This window comes from Centroberyx gerrardi, chromosome 13, assembly GCF_048128805.1.
Source record: "Centroberyx gerrardi isolate f3 chromosome 13, fCenGer3.hap1.cur.20231027, whole genome shotgun sequence".
NCBI lineage: Eukaryota > Metazoa > Chordata > Actinopteri > Beryciformes > Berycidae > Centroberyx > Centroberyx gerrardi.
Genome location: NC_136009.1, coordinates 27,151,738 through 27,174,941, shown reverse-complemented (window position 1 = coordinate 27,174,941; position 23,204 = coordinate 27,151,738). Strand labels below are relative to the sequence as shown.

Genomic DNA, 23,204 nt, shown 5'->3' with positions numbered 1-23,204 from the left:
AAATGCTCTGGCAAATTGGAAAATTTGTGAGTTTTCTATTTATTGTTTATCAAAATTAAGAGGGAGAAGAGAGAGAGGGAAGAAAGCAGGACAGTGAGAGAGGGGGGAGAGAAGAGAGACAGGACAGAAAAGAGGGAGAAGAGAGACGAAAGAAGAGAGGAGAGAGAAAAGTAGGAGTGGATGGGAAGAGGAAGAAGGGAAGAAAAAAGGAAGAGGAGAGAAGAGACAAGACAGAGAAAATAGGGAGAAGAGAAGAAAGAAGAGAGAGGAAGGGAAGAAGCAAAGGGAAGAGGGAGTGTGAAGGGAAACAGGAGAAAGAAGATGGAGAATGTAAATAGCAAGAGGAGAGAGATGAGAGAAGAGAGCGACAAGAAAGAGGAGAGAGAAAAGAGATGGACGGTTGAAAGAGAGAGAGAGACAGGGAAGACAGAGAGGGGAGAAGAGGGAGAGAAGAAAGGTGAGGGTGAAGAGATGGAGAAAAAAGAAGAGAAAGAGGCAAGGGCATCTTCTCAGGAATGAACAAAGTGGGCGGGGCTAGCTGTTCTTTCCCTCCCTGCAGCTCAGAATAAGACTGATTACACTCCTGCATTCTGTTTTCTCTGAGCTGAACCGCAGCGGAAAAGTTGACTTTGCTGCAATTTTGTATTTGGTTCGTTTAGGTTCACACACCGTCCAATTACAAGTGAACCAGGGCTTCTAAACAAAAGTCACATGACATTTGGGAAACCTGTCATCCTGCCAGGTTAGAGATTTTAGCGGTGTTGTCAGCTGACAAAGTCAAATTCCTACTGGTCACCAATAGAGGTCAATAAAGATCACAGATGACTTGATGCCTCTTTAAAGGGTAACTCTGGTATTTTTCAACCTGGACCCTATTTTCCCATCTTTTTGTGTCTTAAGTGACTAATGGGGATGTGTGTAACTTCCTGCAACAACCCAACTCTCGCGAGACTTGGTTACACACAGACCGGATCAAGCGAAAGGTAAAGAAAAACGTTTCATTTCTCTGTAGGGTCCTTTCCATAATGTTGTCAGACACTTATAATAACAATCTGAGCCTGTCAGTGGCAAAAACAAGAACTTTTAGTGGACGTACGTTGACGGTGCGATTTGCCCCGTCGGATTACATCGCAGCTCGTTTTCGCGGCTGCCGGCTGAAGCGATCTCGCTCAATACTGGACCGATTTCAAAAAGTGTTGTCCCCTTTAGTCACTTAGACACAAAAAGATGGGAAAATAGGGTCCAGGTTGAAAAATACCGAAGTTACCCTTTAAATTGTAGATGAGGTAAACTCAGTATTTGATCAGCGTTTTCTACACTTGAGCAAGAACCCGGCTAAATACTGGGCTAAAATTAATCGTTTTGGAAAATAACTCAAATTCAAATAAAGCCAACCTATAAAAGTCAGTGATGGAAAAACAGAATAAAAAATAGAAAACAGACAGACTCTTACTAAGAATGATGATGGTCGTCCAAAAACCCGAAGGCTGACTGTATCGATAATTTACAAAATATGGTTAACACACTGAACATGCTACTGGAAACACTTTGAGCAGTTTTTAAAACGCACTGCAACAACGTCCATGAACTGATAACATCTGCAGAGGAAGAGAGACGACCACACTCAGTCAGATTTCACATTTTAATGATTCTATTTTACAGACAAGCTCATCATAAAAACACTTAAATCATCGGGCTTGCGGGTCATGCATTAAGATACTGTACACAGGGGTTTTTTTCTATTCATCTGAAGGTCCAACTGTGTGTTTTCTCCCTCATCAAGCAGCATTTTAAAGCGGTTTACAGGTGAAACGGTGAACAGGGCTCCTACACATTTTAAATTTTACATTTCTTTTACATCTTTATGGGCCGAGAATATCAGATAATACTCCACACTCTTTTAGAAGCGAGCGATTCGCAGTGCGGTGGGTAATTTCTTTTATACTTTTACACAAGACTTTTATATCTTTCCATACTTTTAAAGTAAAGCATGGAAAAAAAATACCATTTTCTCCATGTGCAGGAGCCCTAAGTGTAGTTTGATTCAATAAAGCAGCCCAAGTGCCATTTTCTTAACACAGATCCTTCTTCCCATCTGCTACAAACATGATCCATATTTAATAATACTGGCCAAAATCCTTCCTTTCAGTGTCTTTTTATACAAAGTCCATGGAGCTGGTCCTTTTCCCCCTTGCCAGTTATTTCAATCGCAAGCATGTGAGAGTGAGTGACAAATCTTTTAAAAAAAAAACAAAGTAAACATTGAAAACATTAGACAGCGTGGGTTAAAATGCCATTTAACGCCACAGAGATGGATTATACGACGGTGAAGTTTCTCTAAAATCTTCTTGTACGAACACTTAAACATGCCAAGTGGAGGAATATGAATTAGAGCCCGATAGCTGGGGAAGACTTTTACCACTTTCTGATAAATTTATTGATTCATTTCTGATTTATTCAATGGAATTCTTCCTTATAATCCATCTGTAAACCCAATTCTTCAGACACAATGTGGGATTTTGTGTAGAAACATCCACTAATATGCCCTCAAAGGCCAAAAGTTCAGTAAAGGTGAAATATACTAAAAAAATAATCAGAAGTAATCGCTTTTTTTATTTTTTTATGCGGCACTTTTTCAACACCGGTATATCTGTGAAAGGCCAGTATCAGAGAAGTGATAGATCCGTCTGAATATGTGTTAAACGGAGAGAAAGTTGAAGAACACTGATCTTCTCTGAGAATAATAAAGGATCAGACGGCAGAATACGTAAGGCAGAGTTTTCCTTCATGAAAACACCCGGAGCAGGAGGACGACTTCTAAGACCGGAGATCCTTAGGAGACAAAAAGAAGAAATATAAAATGATTTTGAGGTTCGTGTTTCAACAAGTCTGTGTCATGTGGAATTTAGTTTTTTGGCAAAGGAAGGATTGGATTGAAGGAAACATCAGTGGAGTCCATTTTTTTAACAAGATCAAGGAGAAATATTTGTCAGTAGTGCATTATTTTCGCATAGAACATCTTCAATATGAATACAGATGAGAAAAAATACACCTGCTTTATAGTTTTTCTAGCCTGTTCTGGTATTTGTCATGTCAAATTCAACATATTTGTCTCAGTTTTCAACAGACTGTAAAACGGTAAGAACTGATACTTTTGTAACGATAACAGGCATTAATCATGGGATCAACAGTAGAATCAGGAAGGACAGGGGAAAAGAAAATTAAAGAAAAACATATGGACTCACTCACAATGTGCATCTAAAAGTGGGAGTATTTGTTGTGTTCTTTTATCTTTCTATTTTACTTGATTTGATTGTTTTAATGCAATGCATCTTGCTTGTTCTTTTATATGAATTTTATCTTTTTATCTGTCTCTTATCTGCCTTTTATTGATGTAAAGCACTTTGAGCTGCATGTTGTGTATGAAAGGTGCTATACAAATAAAGGTTATTATTATTATTATTATTAAAAGAAATATACACGCCACATGTTTGCATTCTAGAGACAAGCTTATAATAAAAACACAAAATCATTGGACTTGCAAGACTACATAAGATACTACACACCGATTTTTGTTTTTTTTACTCATTTGATGTCTTTTCCCCTCGTCAAGCAGCATTTTAAAGCAGTTTACAGTCAATTTGTCAGTACTTGTGATCATGATAATACATAACTCTTCACTACTGTATGAATACAGATGGAACATGGTTGCTGAGTGGGAGAAACATGCCTCCTTTCTATTGTTTCTAGTCTAATATGATGTTTTTCATGTCAACTCCAACATATTTGTCTCCACTGTCTGACTGATTTTTGTAATGTTACCAGGCACAAAAGGAATATTATAACGTTTATACACACTGATGTATCTGTTACCTGTTAAATGAGCCCTTTTTCTGGATCGTGTTTATCGTCAAGTTCCTCATCAGAGTCTGAAAATGGAAGAAAAACATAAATCAACATGAAAATAAGAAAACACCAAAAACAGAAAACTATCAAAATCAGGTGAAATATTTTTTTGGAAATATTTCACCTGATTTTGATAGTTTGATTGTATTTATGCTCATGTACGTTATGTGTGTTGTTTTATTTTATTGGTCTGCAACTTTCATGTTTGTCATGATGCTGCTTTCAAAAAGTGACATGTAACAGGATGTAGCCGGTTAAATAAAGATTGATTTGAAGAGCCGACCTGCCACAGACTCGGGCGGAGAGTAGAACTGTCCGTCAGATAAAGGGCCGGGGTGGATGAGAGGAGCTCGCTCTGTGGCGTCCATGAAGGACTGGAACCCTGAAACAAGCACCGCAAACACGGAGGGGACATGAAGGCAGCAGTGGAGGTACACAAACCAAAACATGTGTACTGACTGCAAAGTGCAGCTGACTAAGTGGCAGAATAGAATAAGAATTAGAGGTAGAAGTAATAGTACTAATAGTAGTAGAAGTAGCTATAGTAGCAGTAGTAGTAGTATTAGTAGTAGTAGTAGTAGTAATAGTAGTAGTAGTAGCAGTATTAGTAGTAGTAGTAGTAGTAGCAGTATTAGTAGTAGTAGTAGCAGTATTAGTAGTAGTAGTAGTAGTAGTAGCAGTATTAGTAGCAGCAGTATTAGTAGTAGTAGTAGCAGCAGTAGTAGTAGTAGCAGTATTAGTAGTAGTAGTATTAGTAACAGCAGTATTAGTAGTAGTAGTAGCAGCAGTAGTAGTAGTAGCAGTATTAGTAGTAGTAGTATTAGTAACAGCAGTATTAGTAGTAGTAGTAGTAATAGTAGTAGTAGCAGCAGTATTAGTAGTAGCAGTATTAGTAGTAGTAGTAGTAGTAGCAGTATTAGTAGTAGTAGTATTAGTAACAGCAGTATTAGTAGTAGTAGTAGTAATAGTAGTAGTAGCAGCAGTATTAGTAGTAGCAGTATTAGTAGTAGTAGTAGTAGTAGCAGTATTAGTAGTAGTAGTATTAGTAACAGCAGTATTAGTAGTAGTAGTAGTAATAGTAGTAGTAGCAGCAGTATTAGTAGTAGCAGTATTAGTAGTAGTAGTAGTAGTAGCAGTATTAGTAGTAGTAGTATTAGTAACAGCAGTATTAGTAGTAGTAGTAGTAATAGTAGTAGTAGCAGCAGTATTAGTAGTAGTAGTAGCAGCAGTAGTAGTAGTAGCAGTATTAGTAGTAGTAGTATTAGTAACAGCAGTATTAGTAGTAGTAGTAAGTAGTAGTAGTAGCAGTATTAGTAGCAGCAGTATTAGTAGTAGTAGTATTAGTAGTAGTAGTAGTAGCAGTATTATTAGTAGTTAGTAGCAGCAGTATTAGTAGCAGCAGTAGTAGCAGTAGTAGTAGTAGCAGTATTAGTAGTAGTAGTAGTAGTAGCAGTAGTATTAGTAGTTAGTAGTAGTAGCAGTAGTATTAGTAGTTAGTAGTAGTAGCAGTAGTATTAGTAGTTAGTAGTAGTAGCAGTAGTATTAGTAGTTAGTAGTAGTAGCAGTAGTATTAGTAGTTAGTAGTAGTAGCAGTAGTATTAGTAGTTAGTAGTAGTAGCAGTAGTATTAGCAGTAGAAGAAGAGCTGTGTTGACTCACTGTTGTCGTCTTCGGCCTCCTGAGGCAGAACCTTGAAGTCCAGCAGCCAGGTTTCTATCCAGGCCAGAACGAAGGAGATGATGGGCAGCAGGTACCCAAAGGCCCCCTGGGACAGCAGCTGAGCACACACACACACACACACACACACACACACACACACACACACACACACACACACACACACGAAGTTTCATTTTGCTCTTTTCATTCTGATGAAAGCATGTTTCCTTCATAATTTACTTCATCATTACTAAATACACAATACTGCAGTTTAGAGCAATATTTCACTTGCAACACACTTACTCAGGTTGACTCAGCAGTGGGGTTTTTTTTTCTAAACACCTTTATTGATCATTTCAGATGATTTGCAGATTATGAAAAGGGAAAACCAAATTCATAATTCAGCTAAAGTTGGTGCTTGACTGTTAGAAACTCCTATCAGTGGATGTCAGTTCTCATTTTGAGCAGCAGGTGGCGCAGTGAGGAAGCATCCACCTGCTGCAGTGCTGTAGAGCAACGCAGTGAATCCTGTAGCCACGACCCCTGACCCCTGACCCCTGACCTCTGACCTCTGACAGAAGGAGAACGTCCCTACTGGGATCAATAAAGCCTCCCACTGATTTTATCATCATCACTATCAAAACCAAAGTGAATTATTGCTTTAAATCAAATTAAAGCAGTTTTTGTTTCTTACCTTTGATACAATGACTTTCACGATCAGGAAAGCGCTGCTGACTGCAGTGGTGATCTGTAGAGACGATCAATCAGATCAATCACTCATTACAGATCAAACACTCATTACAGATCAATCACTCATTACAGATCAATCACTCATTACAGATCACTCATTATAGATCAAACACTCATTACAGATCACTCATTATAGATCAATCACTCATTATAGATCAAACACTCATTATAGATCAAACACTCATTACAGATCAATCACTCATTACAGATCACTCATTATAGATCAATCACTCATTACAGATCAATCACTCATTACAGATCACTCATTACAGATCAATCACTCATTACAGATCAATCACTCATTACAGATCACTCATTATAGATCAAACACTCATTACAGATCACTCATTATAGATCAATCACTCATTATAGATCAAACACTCATTATAGATCAAACACTCATTACAGATCAATCACTCATTACAGATCACTCATTATAGATCAATCACTCATTACAGATCAATCACTCATTACAGATCACTCATTACAGATCAATCACTCATTACAGATCAAACACTCATTACAGATCACTCATTATAGATCAATCACTCATTATAGATCAAACACTCATTATAGATCACTCATTACAGATCAAACACTCATTATAGATCACTCATTATAGATCAATCACTCATTATAGATCAAACACTCATTACAGATCACTCATTATAGATCAAACACTCATTACAGATCAATCACTCATTACAGATCACTCATTATAGATCAATCACTCATTACAGATCACTCATTACAGATCAATCACTCATTACAGATCACTCATTACAGATCAATCACTCATCACAGATCACTCATCACAGATCAATCACTCTTTACAGACGCTCACACTGCAGAAGTGAATACAGGATGGAAAACATGTTGTGTGGATACCAGTTTAAACAATATGAACTCCTCTTGTGAATAAAATACATCTCAGTTTATTCAGTATACAGTAGTAGCCGTTGTAGAAGTATCTTTCCTAAATGTATTTATCCCAGTGGCCCTGATGCAATATTCCAGGACTTTTCCAGGACTTTCCATAACCAAGTGAGAGTGAGACTTCATGAGCTAAAGCTGTTCATCCTTCCTGGTTTGTTCATGTTGTTTTTCAGTCTGGTTTCCACTGCAGCTGGGCTGAAAACCAGCTAATGCAGTGAATGTATGAAACAAGTTGAAAAATTAATTCTGGTGTTTTCCTGTAAAGTGACTCATTTATCAAACTCCTGAATTTCCCTGAAAAGACTATTTGAAGAAATGAAGGTGCTCTTTGTTTGGGAAAAACTCTAATGGATCAGGTAACAGACAATCAACAGCGAGGCAATATGGAGGCTGGATATTCTTTTCTTGTCATTGTTTTGGCATTAATTGTCAAAGAAGTGCATGCTGTGATAGTTAGAATGAGCTAAAAGGCAAAAAAAAAAGAGGTAATTTTTCATGTCAGTGTGACTTTAAAACTTACTGCGATGGCCCACCAGTGACGAAGCTTACAGACGGCGTAGGCCAGGATGAGAGCTGCAAACCTGAATACAGCCAGGAGCTGGAGGAGGGAGGGAGGAGAGAGGGAGGGAGGAGGAGAGAGGGAGGAGGGAGGGAGGGAGGGAGGGAGGAGGGAGGTGGGAGGAGAGAGGGAGGAGAGAGGGAGGAGGGAGGGAGGGAGGAGAGAGGGGGGAGGAGGGAGGAGAGAGGGGGGGGGGGAGGAGGGAGGTGGGAGGAGAGAGGGAGGGAGGGAGGGAGGAGGGAGGGAGGGAGGATGGAGGAGGGAGGAGAGAGGAGGGAGGGAGGGAGGGAGGAGGGAGGGAGGGAGGAGAGAGGGGGGAGGAGGGAGGAGAGAGGGGGGGGGGAGGAGGGAGGTGGGAGGAGAGAGGGAGGAGAGAGGGAGGAGGGAGGGAGGGAGGGAGGAGAGAGGGGGGAGGGAGGAGAGGGGGGGAGGAGGGAGGTGGGAGGAGAGAGGGAGGAGGGAGGGAGGAGAGAGGAGAGAGGGGGGAGGGAGGAGGGAGGTGGGAGGAGGGAGGAGAGGAGAGAGGGAGGAGGGAGGGAGGGAGGAGAGAGGGGGGAGGGAGGAGAGGGGGGGGAGGGAGGAGGGGGGGGAGGAGGGAGGTGGGAGGAGAGAGGGAGGAGGGAGGGAGGAGAGAGGAGAGAGGGAGGAGGGAGGGAGGGAGGAGAGAGGGGGGAGGGAGGAGAGAGGGGGGGAGGAGGAGAGAGGAGGGAGGGAGGGAGGGAGGATGGAGGAGGGAGGAGAGAGGGAGGAGGGAGGAGAGAGGGAGGAGGGAGGAGAGAGGGAGGAGGGAGGGAGGGAGGGAGGAGGGAGGGAGGAGAGAGGGAGGGAGGGGGGATGAGGGAGGGAGGAACAAACAAACGAAAGTAACACGGGAACAGAAAGAGAGGAAGGAAAGAAACAAAGGAAGAAATGGAGGAAGGAAGGAAGGAAGGAAGAAAAGGAGACAAGGAAGAGGGAAGGAAGAAAAGAAAGGCAAGAAGCAATGAGGGAGGGAATAAGGAAAGAATGAGAAAGGAGGAAAGGAAGGAAGGAAGGAGTGAAGGACAGAGGGGAATGGAAGAAAGGAGGGAGGAAAGGAAAGAAGGAAGGAAAGGAAGTTAGAATATAAGAGCGAACAAAAGACCAAAACAGAGAAATCAAAGAGCGTCGGTCACATGTGGAACGTGACGGTTCTGCGTGGGAACGGTGAAAAAACAGAGAACTCCTTACAAAGATGTCGAAGAAGGAGGCGCGGTAGTTGTAGTGCAGCACTTCCTGATCCAGCTGCTGCGGGATGCCGCCGTTCACCTGAACACACACACACACACACACACACACACACACACACACAAACACAAACACTCCTCAGTATGGGAAAGAAGAGTTTGGCCTTTTCAAATCTGAAGCCATATGACTAAAATAACCAGAATCACACTACACAACTTCCTCAACAGAGCTTTGTCTTTTATACAGTCATACCAAACCAAAACATGTTTACTGACTGCACAGTTCAACCGCCTAAAATGAAGAAGAAGAAGAACAAAAAGAACTTCTTCCTCAGGGGAATTTTGGCCTTTGTACAAGCAAACCAAACCAAAACACAACATGTGTACTGACTGCAAAGTGCAACTGACTAAACTGAAGAAGAGGTGGTAGTGGAATAGAATAAGTAGTAGAGGTAAAAGTATTAGTAGTAATAGCAATAGTAGTAGTAGTAGTAGTAGTAGTAGTAGTAGTAGCAGTAGTATTAGTAGTAGCAGAAGTAGTAATACCAGTGGTTGCAGTAATAGTAGTAGTAAAAGCAGTAGTAGCAGTAGTAGTAGCAGTCATAGTAGTAATAGTAGTAGTATAGTAGTAGTAGTAGTAATAGTAGTAATAGTAGTAGTATAGTAGTAGTAGTAGTAATAGTAGTAATAGTACTAATGGTAATAGTAGCAGACAGTAGAAGCAGTAGTATCAAAATGACAACCACTCTTACAAAATGATTGATAGTACAACATTTTAACTTATGATGGTACTTTTTAAAGAATAGTAGGTAACTTAAGACTTTATATATTTTACAGATATTGAATAATAAACTTCAGGTGATGATTTGTCAAAATGGATATACAGCATTTTGGCAAAAGAACTCTTCAACTGTTGAAATAAAGCAGCGATGGCTTCGCTGCACTGGGGTCAGTTTTCGGCTCCACTGGAATCATCAGCACGGTTGGAATGAAACGTTGGGCTGAAACCTCCACTGGTAGAAAATGGTGTTGGTGACTCAGCTGTGAATGCAAACCATCACCGCTGGAATTTCCCACTCCAACAGTGATATATTGTGTGATCTGTTAACTCTTTATCTGACGGTTTTATTGATGCAACAGTTATTCTGGCATGGCGAGGCAGGACGGTTATTGTGTTCGTGTTCACAGCTGCAGAACTTTTGAGCAAGAAAACTGCAGGTTTCTTGCAGCACTTAAGCACTTGTAGACTGACTTGAGGTCATTTTAGGGTTAGGGTTACAGTTAGTATTAGCTTAATGCAGAGCTGTAGTCAAGATCACCTTAGTTAAACCCTAGTTCATTTCAAGACCAAGTCAAATCAAGTCCTATTCAAGACCAAAACCAAAAGAGGCAATAAACACTGTACATATTCTTCCAAATGTAAAAATAATGTTTAAGGAGTTTTTTAAGGCTCAACAGAGATGGAGATCAATCTGTAAATCCACTCTGTACTACACCAGCCAACTCATCAATATGTAGGAATTGACTAATCAATGCATACAAGTTGAGGATCATTACATACATAAGTTTGACTTCAGGTTACTTAAGGTTGACTCGACTCACCCTGACTTAATGTTAGAGTGAGAATTCAACTTTACTGGTTATGCAGTGAGTGGATTTAGTGTTTAGGGAGTGGATGTGAGTGAATGCAATGTCCTTCCAAATACAGTAATATAAAAAGTGTGTGGGTGTGTGTGTGAGTGTGTGTGTGTGTCCCTCTGTTTGCACATAGCTATTAGAGTGCTCAAGGGTCACTTTGCCGAAACTGCAGCATTCTGGGAATGTCTCTTATGGTAAAAACACTTCCTCATTCAGGGCGAAGCGTTTTGTTTCTCCATAACCTCGATTCATTCCTGCAGACCTCAGAAAAGCACCTGCCCTGCTTTTCTGGCCTTAACCCAGTTAAAACAAGGCCAGTTTGACAGAGAAATAACTTCTAATCTTAAAGACACCATGCTGGATCAAATGAAACCTGCGGCTCCCAGTTTTACACACATTACATTTACATTTTAGGCATTTAGCTCACAAAATAAAAAACAGCTCAAAACTGCTTGTATGACTTGAACTCTTAACAGTAATTTTCCACCACCAGACACTTCAAAAAGTTACATATTTGGCTTTCAGTTTTCTGTAATAATGGCTTGTTGGCAACAAGCCATTATTCCTCACCGAAACCAAGAGGCACCACAAGCCGCAAGTATTACTGATGCAATATTTTTGCAATATTGAAGTATTGTGAAGCCCCGATAAAGACTGTTTCACAGCATGTGTGCATGCAGAGTTTATATTCTGAATCAACTATGACTTTCTGAAAAGCACTGTGTAAACTTCAAGCTTTTAGATAAGACTTGTATAAAGTTAAGAAGAAGAGGAAGTAGTGGTAGTCATATATATGTAGTAGATAGTAGTAGTAGTAGTAGTAATAGTAGTATTTGTATTAGTAGTAGTAGCAGTAGTAGCAGTAGTAATAGCAGCAGCAGTAGTAGTAGTAATAGTAGTATTTGTATTAGCAGTAGTAGTAGTAGTAGTAGTAGTAATAGTAGTATTTGTATTAGCAGTAGTAGTAGTAGCAGTACTAGTACTAGTAGTAGTAGTAGTAGAAGCTGCAGCAGTAATGGATCAGATCTATCAGTGGTGAAATGATGAATTCTCAGTCAAAAACAGAAATGAACAGAAATGTCTATTCGAGACAAAAGTTGTCAGTTGTTCTCTGCCGCCACAGGAAGCGTTACATCACCTGAACGCTCTGTAAACTCAACACCAAGCACTCAGTGTCTCAACATCCTCAACACACACACACTTCTTACATTGAGCTCTATGATCCAGAGCAAGGTGACGAACAAGAGGTCGAAGGTGACGAAGAGGCAGAAGGTCCTCCGCACGTCCGAGATGCACTTCTTCTCCCCGGCCTCGTACGACTCCACCCTGGCGGAGAAGGGCGTGGCGTTGACAGACCCCGCCCCCCTGCCGGCCAGCCGCGAGTCGGCGCTGCTGCTGCATCGGCTGTCCATCGCTGGCCGCGCCCCCCCCGGGCCGGGCCGGGCCCGCTGCTGCACGCTCACACGCTCCGGCGGGTAGACGGTCCCCTCGCAGTCAAAGGTGGCGGGTCATCTGTCGCTAGGCAGGCAACTGAACGAAGCCCCGCCTCTTTTAACGGATCCAGTGTCGCTCTGCAGAGGCAGGCTGCATCACCGCATCTGCAGAGAGGAGGAGGCACAGGGTCAAAGGTCAAAACATACAGGAAGACAAAATAATCAATAGCAAAACAATTGAAACATATTATGGTACTAATTATGGGTAGGCGATAATTCAATATTATTGTTTATCGTCTTTTAGTGGAATCGTATCGTGATGATATGGTGATTTGGGGATATCGTGACACACAACTGTCTAAACTTATGAAAGCAGGCAAATTTTATTTAAAAACTTTATAAACATTTTAAGGAATATTATTTGAAAATCAGTAGTAAAATCAGTTTTGTTTGACGTCATACCTAACATTACCATTCAGTTCAATGGGATGAACATCAATTTGATTATTCAGTGTAATCTTACATGCATAAGCGATATAGTGATATATATCGTTACAAAAAAAAATCCCCCCAATCTTTCCTGTCTATGTCAACTGTTAACTATCAAATAAAGGCGAAAATGCACAAAAATTAATCCTTAAAAAAAAGACTTAAATTTGAGCAAACAGGGTGAATCCACAGCGTCTAAATTAGCAGAGACGGGACGCTCTTCTCCATCACAGCCTGATCAGACGAGTGTCTTTTCACACAGAAATCCTGCTTAGTGCAGCTTTAAGTTTGTGATTGACAGCAGTAACACTTTCACAGGCTGAACTGTTGTTAACGTACTGTATATCTAAATCTAGTTCTGGATTGAACCAAGCAGAGTAAAACATGAACATCCCAGTGTGACCCAGTAGAGTCTGCACACTTGGAACATCACACACTGGTGTTAATTAAATCATAAAGCCTGGGAGCAGCTGTCAGGGCGTGGGCTCTATTGTTCTATTTATTCGACTGAAGATATTTTTTTCCACTCTGAAATATATTGTCTGTTTGATACGTCGACTGACAGATAAGGTGAACTGGATTCTGAGGCTGTGAAAGGTCGAGTTAGACGTGTGATGTTTGTAAATCAGACCTGTATAACCAGTCACGACAGTTCCCAAAAGCCTATTTTCCATCTTCAAGTCAAACTGTTCAACGTGTGAACATACTCAAAACTTAAATGGTCAAATGAAGGAGGTTTTTTAACTCAATGATGCATTTAGATACTTGAGTTCGAGTGGGAAATTTGCCTTCTAAACAGCTCCATGGCCATAACACCATGTTTTTCACCTTGATAAAATCTTAAATGCAATTAAGAGACAGTTTGCATTAGTTCTTTGAGACATTTCTTCAAACGACTTGGTGTAATTAGATTAGACTGTACTCATAATAAGGAAGTATCTGTGTTGCTTCCAGTAAATCAAACACAGCAGCGCAGTAAAAAGGCTGTTTCCTTATGGCTGCAGCTGATTGTGACTAAACATTAACAGGCTCAGAGCGACTGAAGCCTGACTGAGTGATGCCTTTACACATTCAGCTTATACATTATATATCCATATGATATACAGTATGTTATTGTTACCAGATGTTTATGGCTAAAATATACAAAGATGGAAGAAAAAACGGATTATAACATCTGTTAGAATATGACTTTTACTGTTGAGTCGGTGCACAGCGCCTTAACTTCTGTTTTGAAGGGCGCTTTATAAATAATAATAAATAAAGGTATTATTATCATTTTGTAACAGTTGGTGTCGCATTTTGAAAAAGGTTGGAATCGCATTTTGGTGTGAAACTTCGTATATTCTGATTTTTTTTGTTGTGTGGATCTGTTCACTGTTTCATTTAAAACAAAAAAATCCTCAAAATACACTTATTTTTTCAGCATCACATTACCTTAAATCCATCAAAACAGAACACACAGAGGTTGTAACTAGGAATTTCCGACTTCTGACTTTGAATGGAACGCAGCATTAGTATACATCAGGATTTTAAAATTCAAGCCCGGAGCTGAATTTTGCATATGATTACATAACCCCAAGCTTACTAGTCAATGTCAGTGAAATCTATGCGAAAACAGCTCTTGTTGTTTTTTGTTATTTTATTATTACAACATGGTTCATCATGCAGTTTCCCTTTAACATAAAACATTTCACCCTGTCCAGCTTCCTCTTCACAGTCAGACAGCTGAAGATCACAGCCACAGAGTGCAGAGCTGAACAACTTCTATAACTACAACACAGTTAATATTCAACAACATATAAAGAGACTTGTTCCAAAGTGAGATATTCAACATGTGACAGAAGTGGCAGCTCCTCTCACAAAACAAGTGAAACATAATGCTGGTGCTTTTGATAGGAAAGGAGGTCATTTAAGTTCTTGCTTGACAAAAATGACACTTAAAACACTTTTATAGATCAGCTTCTCTCTGTTTTCAAGATTTTGAATGGACATTAGGGCCGGGCAATAATTCAATATTATCGCTCATTGTCTTCAATAGACTCACATCGTACAAAAAATGATATCAAGTTATCGGGATACACACACACACACACACACACACACACACACACACAGCCATATCTCTCTCCCTCACTCTTTCCTTCTTTTCCTCCCTCCCCTTCTTTGTTCACCATTTTAAACTGTACTGCATTTTATACTTTGTGTTTTTCATATTGCAGCATTATTTTGTTCTGTCTGTCTAACTTTTTGTGCTGCTGTCGTCTTGGCACTAGCCTGGTTAAATATATATTTTTTGGATATTTTTTTCTGAATAAAGACAAAATGCACATCAACAAAGCTGTGGTAAATGTTTTTTTCTGTCTTCACCAAGGAAGAAAGTGAAAGCTGTTTCCCACAGAGTTGTTTTCTTGGTTGTCTGACAGCACTGAGACATTCTGACACAGAAACTCTCCATTGAAACCAACATAAATCCAGTTCTGTTCCTGCTGGAGCGGTGTCAGCTGCAGTAAGAGAGAGAGGCCGGTGAACTGTTCTGGTTTAACTGGTTTACCAGAACAGGAACTGGAATGTCGGGCTTACAGCAGAAACATTAACTGTAACAGCCAGACAGAGCCGGACGGCGAGGAGTTCAAGGTTTACAGGAGGAAGTGGCAGAGCGACGAGTTCATTCTCACATCTAGAGCTGAGGCAGCAATGACCAGCACTCTGAGATATCGTTTCCCTTGTAAAGATAACATGTCTGTAACTGGGGGGTTTTCAGCTACTAGGTGAAATACAAGGCCTACATTTATGATGACTCTGTGCAGCTCCCTGGTTGGGGTTAGTGCTGAAACGATTAGTCAGCTAGTCAGTTATTCAATCGATAGAGATGGGATGATATATATCAAAATTCAATATATTGTGATACAAAAATGTGACAATACGTATCGTGGGGCAGAAAAATGAATCATGATATCAGCTCCATGTTATTCTGCTGTAGTTTTAGTGTCCCATGATGGTCTAAATTCTGTTTCAGAGGCTTTTCCACCCTGACAAGAGTCATTTTATTGCAGAAACACTGAATACTTGGATTTTTTTTGGCATGAAAATGGCAAAATTTGAAGACATTGAACATCAGCACCGGCTTTCAACACAACCATATGGGTCAAAGCCAGTTCACAGTGAATTAAAAGGTGTGTGAGCTCTGCGTGTGTGTGTGTGTGTGTGTGTGTGTGTGTGTGTGTGTGTGTGTGTGTGTGTTGACCTGCAGCTATCTGTCCCACCACGCAGCCATATCAATGCAGCAGATGATGTCACTGATGCTACACTGTAATTGAGTTACATTAGAAACGGGACAGATGCAGCGGAGGCGGCTTCCTTTGCAACATTGTTACAACTTAACAACAATGACCGATCAAACAGAAAGTGAAAGTGTTTGTGTTTAAGGAATAGAGATACAAAGAGAGGCTGCTTTTACAAAATGTCACTGGTTTCCTACGGAGGAGAGGAGGCCAACCACAACAACGTAGGAGCCTTACATGGAATGTGAATTAATTAAAGCGATACCGGCAAATACTTAAGGAACGGGCGTTTTTGCAGCAGTTTTAACAACAAAAATCATGCTGAAATAAACGCAGTGCAGAATTGCAATGGGGGTAATGCACAATTCAGATGTTTACCAGCATCGTTCAGTTCATTTGACAGCTAGTTTTTAGAAAGCCGTGCAGTAAAACCGGGTGTAATGTCTCCATAACCGTCCTTACCTTCCAGAAACACGCGCTCTGTCGGTTTAATCTGCCCCGGGTCTCTGAATCAGTCCTCGGGAAGGCGAACTGCTGCCGCGGCGGTGGTCTGTCGGCGGATTTTAACGCACCAGACAAGTGATCTGTTTTCCCGTCGGACAGGATGGAGGTAACAGGGAAAAAAAACAGACGCAGAGGATTCTGGGATATGTATTTCATGCTCAAGAGGGCTTTCGGATGACACAGCACGCCCTCTGGTGGCCATGTTGGAGGGCAGCAGCTCTTGGGCTTTTTTTTAATCTGTGCATTTCAGACTTTAAAACAGTAAAGTCAGGAGTAGAGCTCGTGTTATGTCTGTGCTGCTTTTGTTCATGTTGTAGTGGGAGACTCGTGCTGCATTCAGGTCGCATGGGAAAGATGGGAGATGCCAGCTTCCACTCAGCTTTCAGATGGTAAATACTGTTTGGCAACTCAATGTTTTGCAGTGGACCCCAATTTCTCAAGAGATACTGAATTCTGACGTCTCATTCAATTTAATTAACAGTTATTTTTTAATTCTGAATGGCCTATAATACTGGTTGACTGAAATCTGTGTTAAGTGTGAAGGCATAAATAAATAAATGAATTACACATTTATGTGAAATGAAATACTCTGCAACAATGTTGATTATTAGATATTTTAGAATTTGACTCCTATTTTAACTCAGTATCTTTGAAGAAAATAGGGAATTTTAAATGTGAAAAATCTGGAGGTAATCATAAGCAAAAAAAAAAAATGCAGGTTCAAATGATACTTTCATGTTGCTTCAGGTAAGTAAATTGTTTCTACAGTAATTCCCACAGGACCTGAATGCAGCATCAGACCAACTGCCTCTGCAGTGAATTTGGTGATGAATTTGGTTACTGATGACCAGAACGTGATGGTTAACATAACAAAACATAATAACATAATACTAACATAACAAAGACGCCAAAAGCAAAGCCTCTTCGCTTCTACATTTATATAATATTGTGATTACGATCTGGAAAAAAACTTTTTTTTTATTTAAGAAATTGATGAATGAAATCCTTTCAGTTTGTCCCAAAAAATGCTGATATCATCATATCAGTAAAGTATTCAAGCTTTATTGATCAGTGTCAGGACTTCAGGACAGTTCTTCACTTAAAATCATCAATACAAAAACAGCCTTCTCTCTCTCTCACACAACCCAAAACAATCACACCATATTCAACCTGAATTTCAGAAGTAACTAAAATTAGTGCAAAATAAATCACAACACTGCTTAAAAAAAACTATCTTAAATGCAGATAATTTTCAAATTAAAAGGAGCGGTGATGTAGTAGTGAATAAAGACGAGGGTTATGACCTCCAGTCGGTGATCATCATAAGGCAAACAACCACCAAAAGCATTCATTTATGCTTTTTTACATTAATGATGACAGTTTGACCCTAAAACTGACAGTTTGACATGACAGAAACAAAGCTGCATTTCCTTAAAAACCACTCATCGCAAAAACTTAAATCTTAGCGCTGAATGTTACTCATATTTGGGCTTGAATGTTGTTTACTCTAAATAAACCTGAGGCCCGCTTCACACTTGGCCTCCTGGGTGACTGGACTGCAATCAGTTACAGCAGAAACACATCAGATCCAGGTAAATGCACCCAAGACTTGAAGATCTGATGTGAAATCACCCAAACCTGCTGAGGTTCAGAGACGCACCTGGACACAGTAAAGGATCCCTGGACCTTTTGAATATTAGTCTGGTATTTTTACTCACCACACACTTGTAAGAAAGTGCGGCAAAAGGTTTCTGTAATCACACTTCAGTGGACTGAAATGAGCTTTAGCTAAGTGGCTATTTATTAGCATTTCTCATTGATACCAATCAGTACCACTTGCTGTAAGCTAGCTAGTAGCTAGCAGTATCCATTGATTGCAATGAGGTACGCTATCACTGTATACAAAAAAACAGTTGAGCATGAAGTTAGCATTCTTCACTGAAACCAACTGGTATCATTAGCTGTAAGCTAGCTTGGTAGCATGCAGGTAGCAGTTCCCATTGGTTGGAATGAGGAAGGCTAACAATGCTAAAAAGTAGTTTTCTCCATGTAGATCGTCAGTTAGCATTCCTAATGAAACTGATACCACTAGCCGTTAGCTAGTTTGTTAGTTTGCAGCTAGCAGGGCTCATTGGTTTCCAATAAGGAATGCTAACAATGCTAACAAAACAGTTTTTAGCAAATGTAGTGACAAACAGATCTAAAACACCAGACTAACAACGTCTAAGAATCCCTTTTAGAAGTCAAGATGGAAGGTCAGAGGTCAGCGGCGGGACGGAGCGGCCTCAGCAGTCGACCTCGGCCATCCTGTCGGGCCGGGCCGACTGACAGGTGTCGGGCGGGGTGAAGACGTTGGGGTCGCTGATGCCCAGCTGCAGGTCGAAGAAGCGGGTGGAGGTGGTGACGCTGCTGTTCCTGGTGTAGGTCTCCTGCACCGGGTAACAGTCCTTCAGGGTGTAGACCCCCACCCAGGTCTCATCTGGGGAGAGACGGGACGTTACACTGGAGCTGGGACGACAAACTGAAGGGTTCGGCTCTAAAGTGAGACGTCAACCAACATCTGCTCTGATAAACTGAGAACATGTCGGGGCTTCGGTCCTCGATTGACAAAATTACACAACTTTTACAGACTTGGATCATGCATATTTTAGAGATACTGAATGATGAAGTTAAAGAGGAACTAAACCCACCCATGTGATGTCACCACCTGCTGTAGTCTATAGAAGGTGACATCACCTGGCACCAAAGATCAGCCAATAGCAGATGGCCATTTCAGCAGCGTGCTTTTTACCATTAGATGTCAGGCTTGACACAGATTTGGGTTCGGGGTTTAGTTCCTCTTTAGGGTAAGTACATTTTTCCCAGTAGATATTGGATTTTGGAATAGAACTCTTACATAAATTAGACAGTAACATACAATCTGCTGGCGTTTTGTGTGTGTAATGGCGAACCCAACTTCTCCTGCAATCTTTCACAGTCTTTCTACTGTTATGCGAGTAATCCATGTGAAGCAGCAGCCTGTTGCTGACCTCAGTTAAATTGTAAGTCAGACTCACAGAGAAGAGATACAAGCATGCATCCTGTAAGACGTCATCCTACAATTACATGAACCTAAAGTTGATCCAGTGCAATTTCTCTTGAATATAGCTATTGAATCATAAGGCGAAATATGCAAGCTGCAGAGTCTAGAAACAAGGGACATATGTAACAGAGTCAGTATAAGTGAACCCAGTCAACCACCTTATAATAATGTGATGAAGGATAAATGACGGTAATAACAGAGATTATTGGACTGGCCGGTGGATGGCAGTAATAGTAAAATAGGCAAAAAAATGTGAGAGACTCATTTTTTTAATATATTATCAGAATCTGCTTTGTCCAAGTCCTGTCTCCCACTTTTTTTCAACTATTTTTTCAACTTACTAAACTGAAAGGTTTAATAAACATAAAAAAAGAGATTCACTTTTAATTCAGCAGCATGACTAGTTTTTTATATATTGTCAGAATCTGCTTTATTTGCGTTTGTTTATGTGCTAGAAGTGATTTTCAGACTGTTCCTCCATACAATGACAGTGAATGGAGAGAAAAAAAACCCACAATTCTCCAGTCTGCTCTACCAGAGCAACAGATTTTGGGGTTTTATCATGGAGGAAGATACACAACCCGAGGTACTACTCAGACTCACGTTGGCGCGCCGGCTTCCTGTCGGACCACTCCTGCACCTCCACCATGTCCCCCGGCCCGCCGATGAAGTACTGGTCCTCGAAGGTGGAGTTGTCGGGGATGTCGAAGGGGTCCCAGGCCTCGGTCAGGGCGATCTTGGAGCACTGCTTGGTCTTCTGGTCGATCTGGAACATCACCATGCTCTGGAACAGGTAGATGTACTCAAAGAACCTGCGGCGGGACGAGAGGGGACAAGATCATGTGAGGCGGGAATGTCCAGCGATGACGGAGCGGTGAAGTCGGCCATCTTTGATAAGGCTGAGTATCGTTCGAAGGTTTTCAGTACCGGTACCCAGAGGTGGGGACTCGAGTAACATGAGTTGGACTCGAGTCACCATTTTAATTGCTTGAGACTCGGCTTGATGCATGAAGAGAAGACTTGAGACTTGACTTGACTTGGGTTCTGGTGACTTGGGACTTGACTCTGACTTGTACTCTGATGACTTGAAAAGGTTTCTAAAGTCTTGACTTGAGATCTTGTGTTTGTGTAAATGACTTAGAATTTCAATTCAGTCGTCTGCTGGAACAAATCTCATCACTTTCAATCTGTTTTCTGAATTTGTATGGAATGATTGAATTTATTGAAGTTGAAACTGATTATAGAAATCAAACTCATGATGCTCTTACCAAGTTTTTATCCTATTAAAACCATATTGCATTGAAAAGTCCTAGATATTTAGTTTTCTTTAAGATATTAAATTGATACTGGACTCTTGATTTGTTCTGACTTGACTTATCTATCTGACTAATCTACATTTAGACTTGAGACTTGACATTAATGACATGGATTTGACTTGGACTTGACTTGTAATCTACATTTAGACTTGGTACTTGACTTGAGACTTGTGCCTCAAGACTTGAGTCACACCTCTGCCGATACCGATATTTTTTTCAGTTTGTTTTCCCAACTAAAAGAAAAAACATTTGAATGCCTATTTTTTAACACTATAAAACAAGCCTTTATGAATAAAGTATTTATATATAATAATGCACTATCAAAGCACACAAAACATTTGCACACAAAAAGATGAATTACTGACTGTATCAGTTTATTTATTAATATTATTCCAATCAATCGTTTGTTTGAAAACTCCTCTTAGCAGGCCTCAAATCTGCTGAGTCATTGATCAGTATATTGGCCTGTGGTATTGTTTATCTAATACTGAATCCCACCTCACACTCTAATATCACACACGCACCTATTCTCCTACTGGTTCATACAGTGTAAGTGAGGTAGACTATGATGGTTCTGTGATAGCCAAAGCCGATAAACAGGCTTCATCTTTGTTTACTGACGACTATTTCCCAACCTCGCTTTTCAGAACTGGCCGTGCCTCTAACGCAGGGTCACTGCGGCATAAATACACTTCATTATGTACAATCAATAGTGGAGGGTCAATCCACCTAAAGGTCACACGCTTTTTTATGCTGATGTAAAACTTTATGAGGGGAATCCACTGTGTACAGCATATTAAGAGGGTATCAAACTGGTTTAAGTTGTAGGTCTTTGAAAAAGGGAAAAGCATAAATTATTTATTTTTCTGACAATACAATTGATTTCTGTTTATAATGATGGTTGAAGGCTATATGCCTTATGATGAAGATAGGGTCTTTTAATGGGGGAAAAGTCATAAACTAATGCTTTTCTGAAAATGTAACTGATTTTGTATATGCTGTAATGAATATAGGGTAATTTAATGGAGGATACAGCATAAATGTATGCTTTTCTGAAAATAGAACTGATTTTTGTATAGTGTATACTTTGATAGGGTATTTTAATGGAAGGTAAGGCATAAATTAATGCTTTTCTGAAAACGTAATTGATTTTTCCTACTGGTTGTTTACCTCATGATAAGGCAGGGCATTGTTTACACCACTGGTTATAATAAATATGAGCAATAATGCAAGGGCAGCAAAGCCTATAAATACATGTATAAATGCACAATACAGACAAACCGAGCACCGCTTACTTCTGACACGGGGTGTGTTTCTTGTTCTGCTGCAGGAGCCGGATCCTCTGGTTCGGGGCGTCGTAGGAAACGGCGGCCCGGCTGTTCCTGCCGGTGCTGTGGTCGTACTGCACCGACCTGCCCTCCCACTGCCGCGGGGCGAGGCACGGCTGCCCGGCCGGGGCGACGCCCGGCCCGGGGAGGCCGAGGACAGGCGCACCGGCCGCGGCGAGGAATATAAACACGAGTCGGTGCATGAGGATGACGGTGGAGAGACTGGATGGAGAAAACTGAACCCCGGGAAGGCCCGTTTGTTGTTGATAACGGGACACACTGGTGGCTATAACGACCAGCGACAAGCTAGCTAGGTTTAAACATGGAAGCACTTCCGGTGATCGTTTTCAAAATATTAGCCGCTCTAACGGAGACGTTGACTCCGGTCAAAATTGCCAGAAATTTTAAACTTGCTGACGAACATATACATTTTAATATTAAAAGCCCTGACATTCACGGCGCTTCTTGACGAACTATCAAAATAAAAGTCTTGTGCTAGAAAGCATAATGTTGAGTCCAGTCACAATTTTCAAAATAAAAGCCTTGGACGAAATTTCAGAATAAAAGCCTTAGCGGAGAACATATTACTTCCCGTCAAGTTTTCAAAATAAAAGCCTTGTTGACGAGCAGATTTTGTTGCAGCTGTTAGAATGAATTAGCGTGAATATAAAGCATTTATTTAAGGAGGAAACTGCAGTGAATTATGTGAAAGTCATGTGATCAGTGTCAAGCCAGCCCGAATGAAAAACTGAAAGGAGTTCCAGTCAAAATTTTCAGAATAAAACCCTTGTTGACAAACGTGTTGCAACGTTTTCGGAGTAATACAAAGCACCAAAGTGAAGATAAAGAATAGTTTTCAGGAAGAATTTGTGGTAAATGAAAACTCATTTGCTGTACTTTTTCCTACAGCTTATGCAGGACGCAATCTCATTATCAGACAGTAGTAGTCAGATAGTCAGATCCACCAGAAACTACAGCTGAGAGACTGAAAGATGAAGAGGTTTGTCCCAAGAAAATATTTTTCTATATGAGCCCACTGGAAGATAAGAATGTACAATTTTTGCATTTTAATTTTGTATAACCCTGACAATCAAATTCAGACATTTTTGTCATACTGTG

At 40.6% G+C, this 23,204-nt stretch overlaps 2 protein-coding genes across 2 annotated transcripts; both read right to left on the bottom strand.

Annotated features, from left to right (window-relative positions):
- Positions 1 to 1,628: 1,628 nt before the first annotated feature.
- stard3nl (STARD3 N-terminal like) lies at positions 1,629 to 16,445 on the bottom strand. Its single transcript, XM_071897403.2, has 9 exons — positions 16,318 to 16,445; positions 11,861 to 12,250; positions 9,019 to 9,096; positions 7,771 to 7,848; positions 6,259 to 6,312; positions 5,565 to 5,682; positions 4,190 to 4,288; positions 3,874 to 3,929; positions 1,629 to 2,832 (listed from the first exon to the last, which is right to left on the bottom strand). Exons 2-8 carry the CDS (start codon positions 12,062 to 12,064, stop codon positions 3,877 to 3,879), a joined length of 684 nt encoding a protein of 227 aa, XP_071753504.1. The 5' UTR covers positions 12,065 to 12,250; positions 16,318 to 16,445; the 3' UTR covers positions 1,629 to 2,832; positions 3,874 to 3,876.
- A 2,199-nt stretch (positions 16,446 to 18,644) lies between these two features.
- Positions 18,645 to 22,301, bottom strand: epdr1 (ependymin related 1). The gene is made up of 3 exons (XM_071897408.2): positions 22,053 to 22,301; positions 20,045 to 20,253; positions 18,645 to 18,838 (listed from the first exon to the last, which is right to left on the bottom strand). Exons 1-3 carry the CDS (start codon positions 22,286 to 22,288, stop codon positions 18,645 to 18,647), a joined length of 639 nt encoding a protein of 212 aa, XP_071753509.1. The 5' UTR covers positions 22,289 to 22,301.
- Between the last annotated feature and the right edge of the window lie 903 nt (positions 22,302 to 23,204).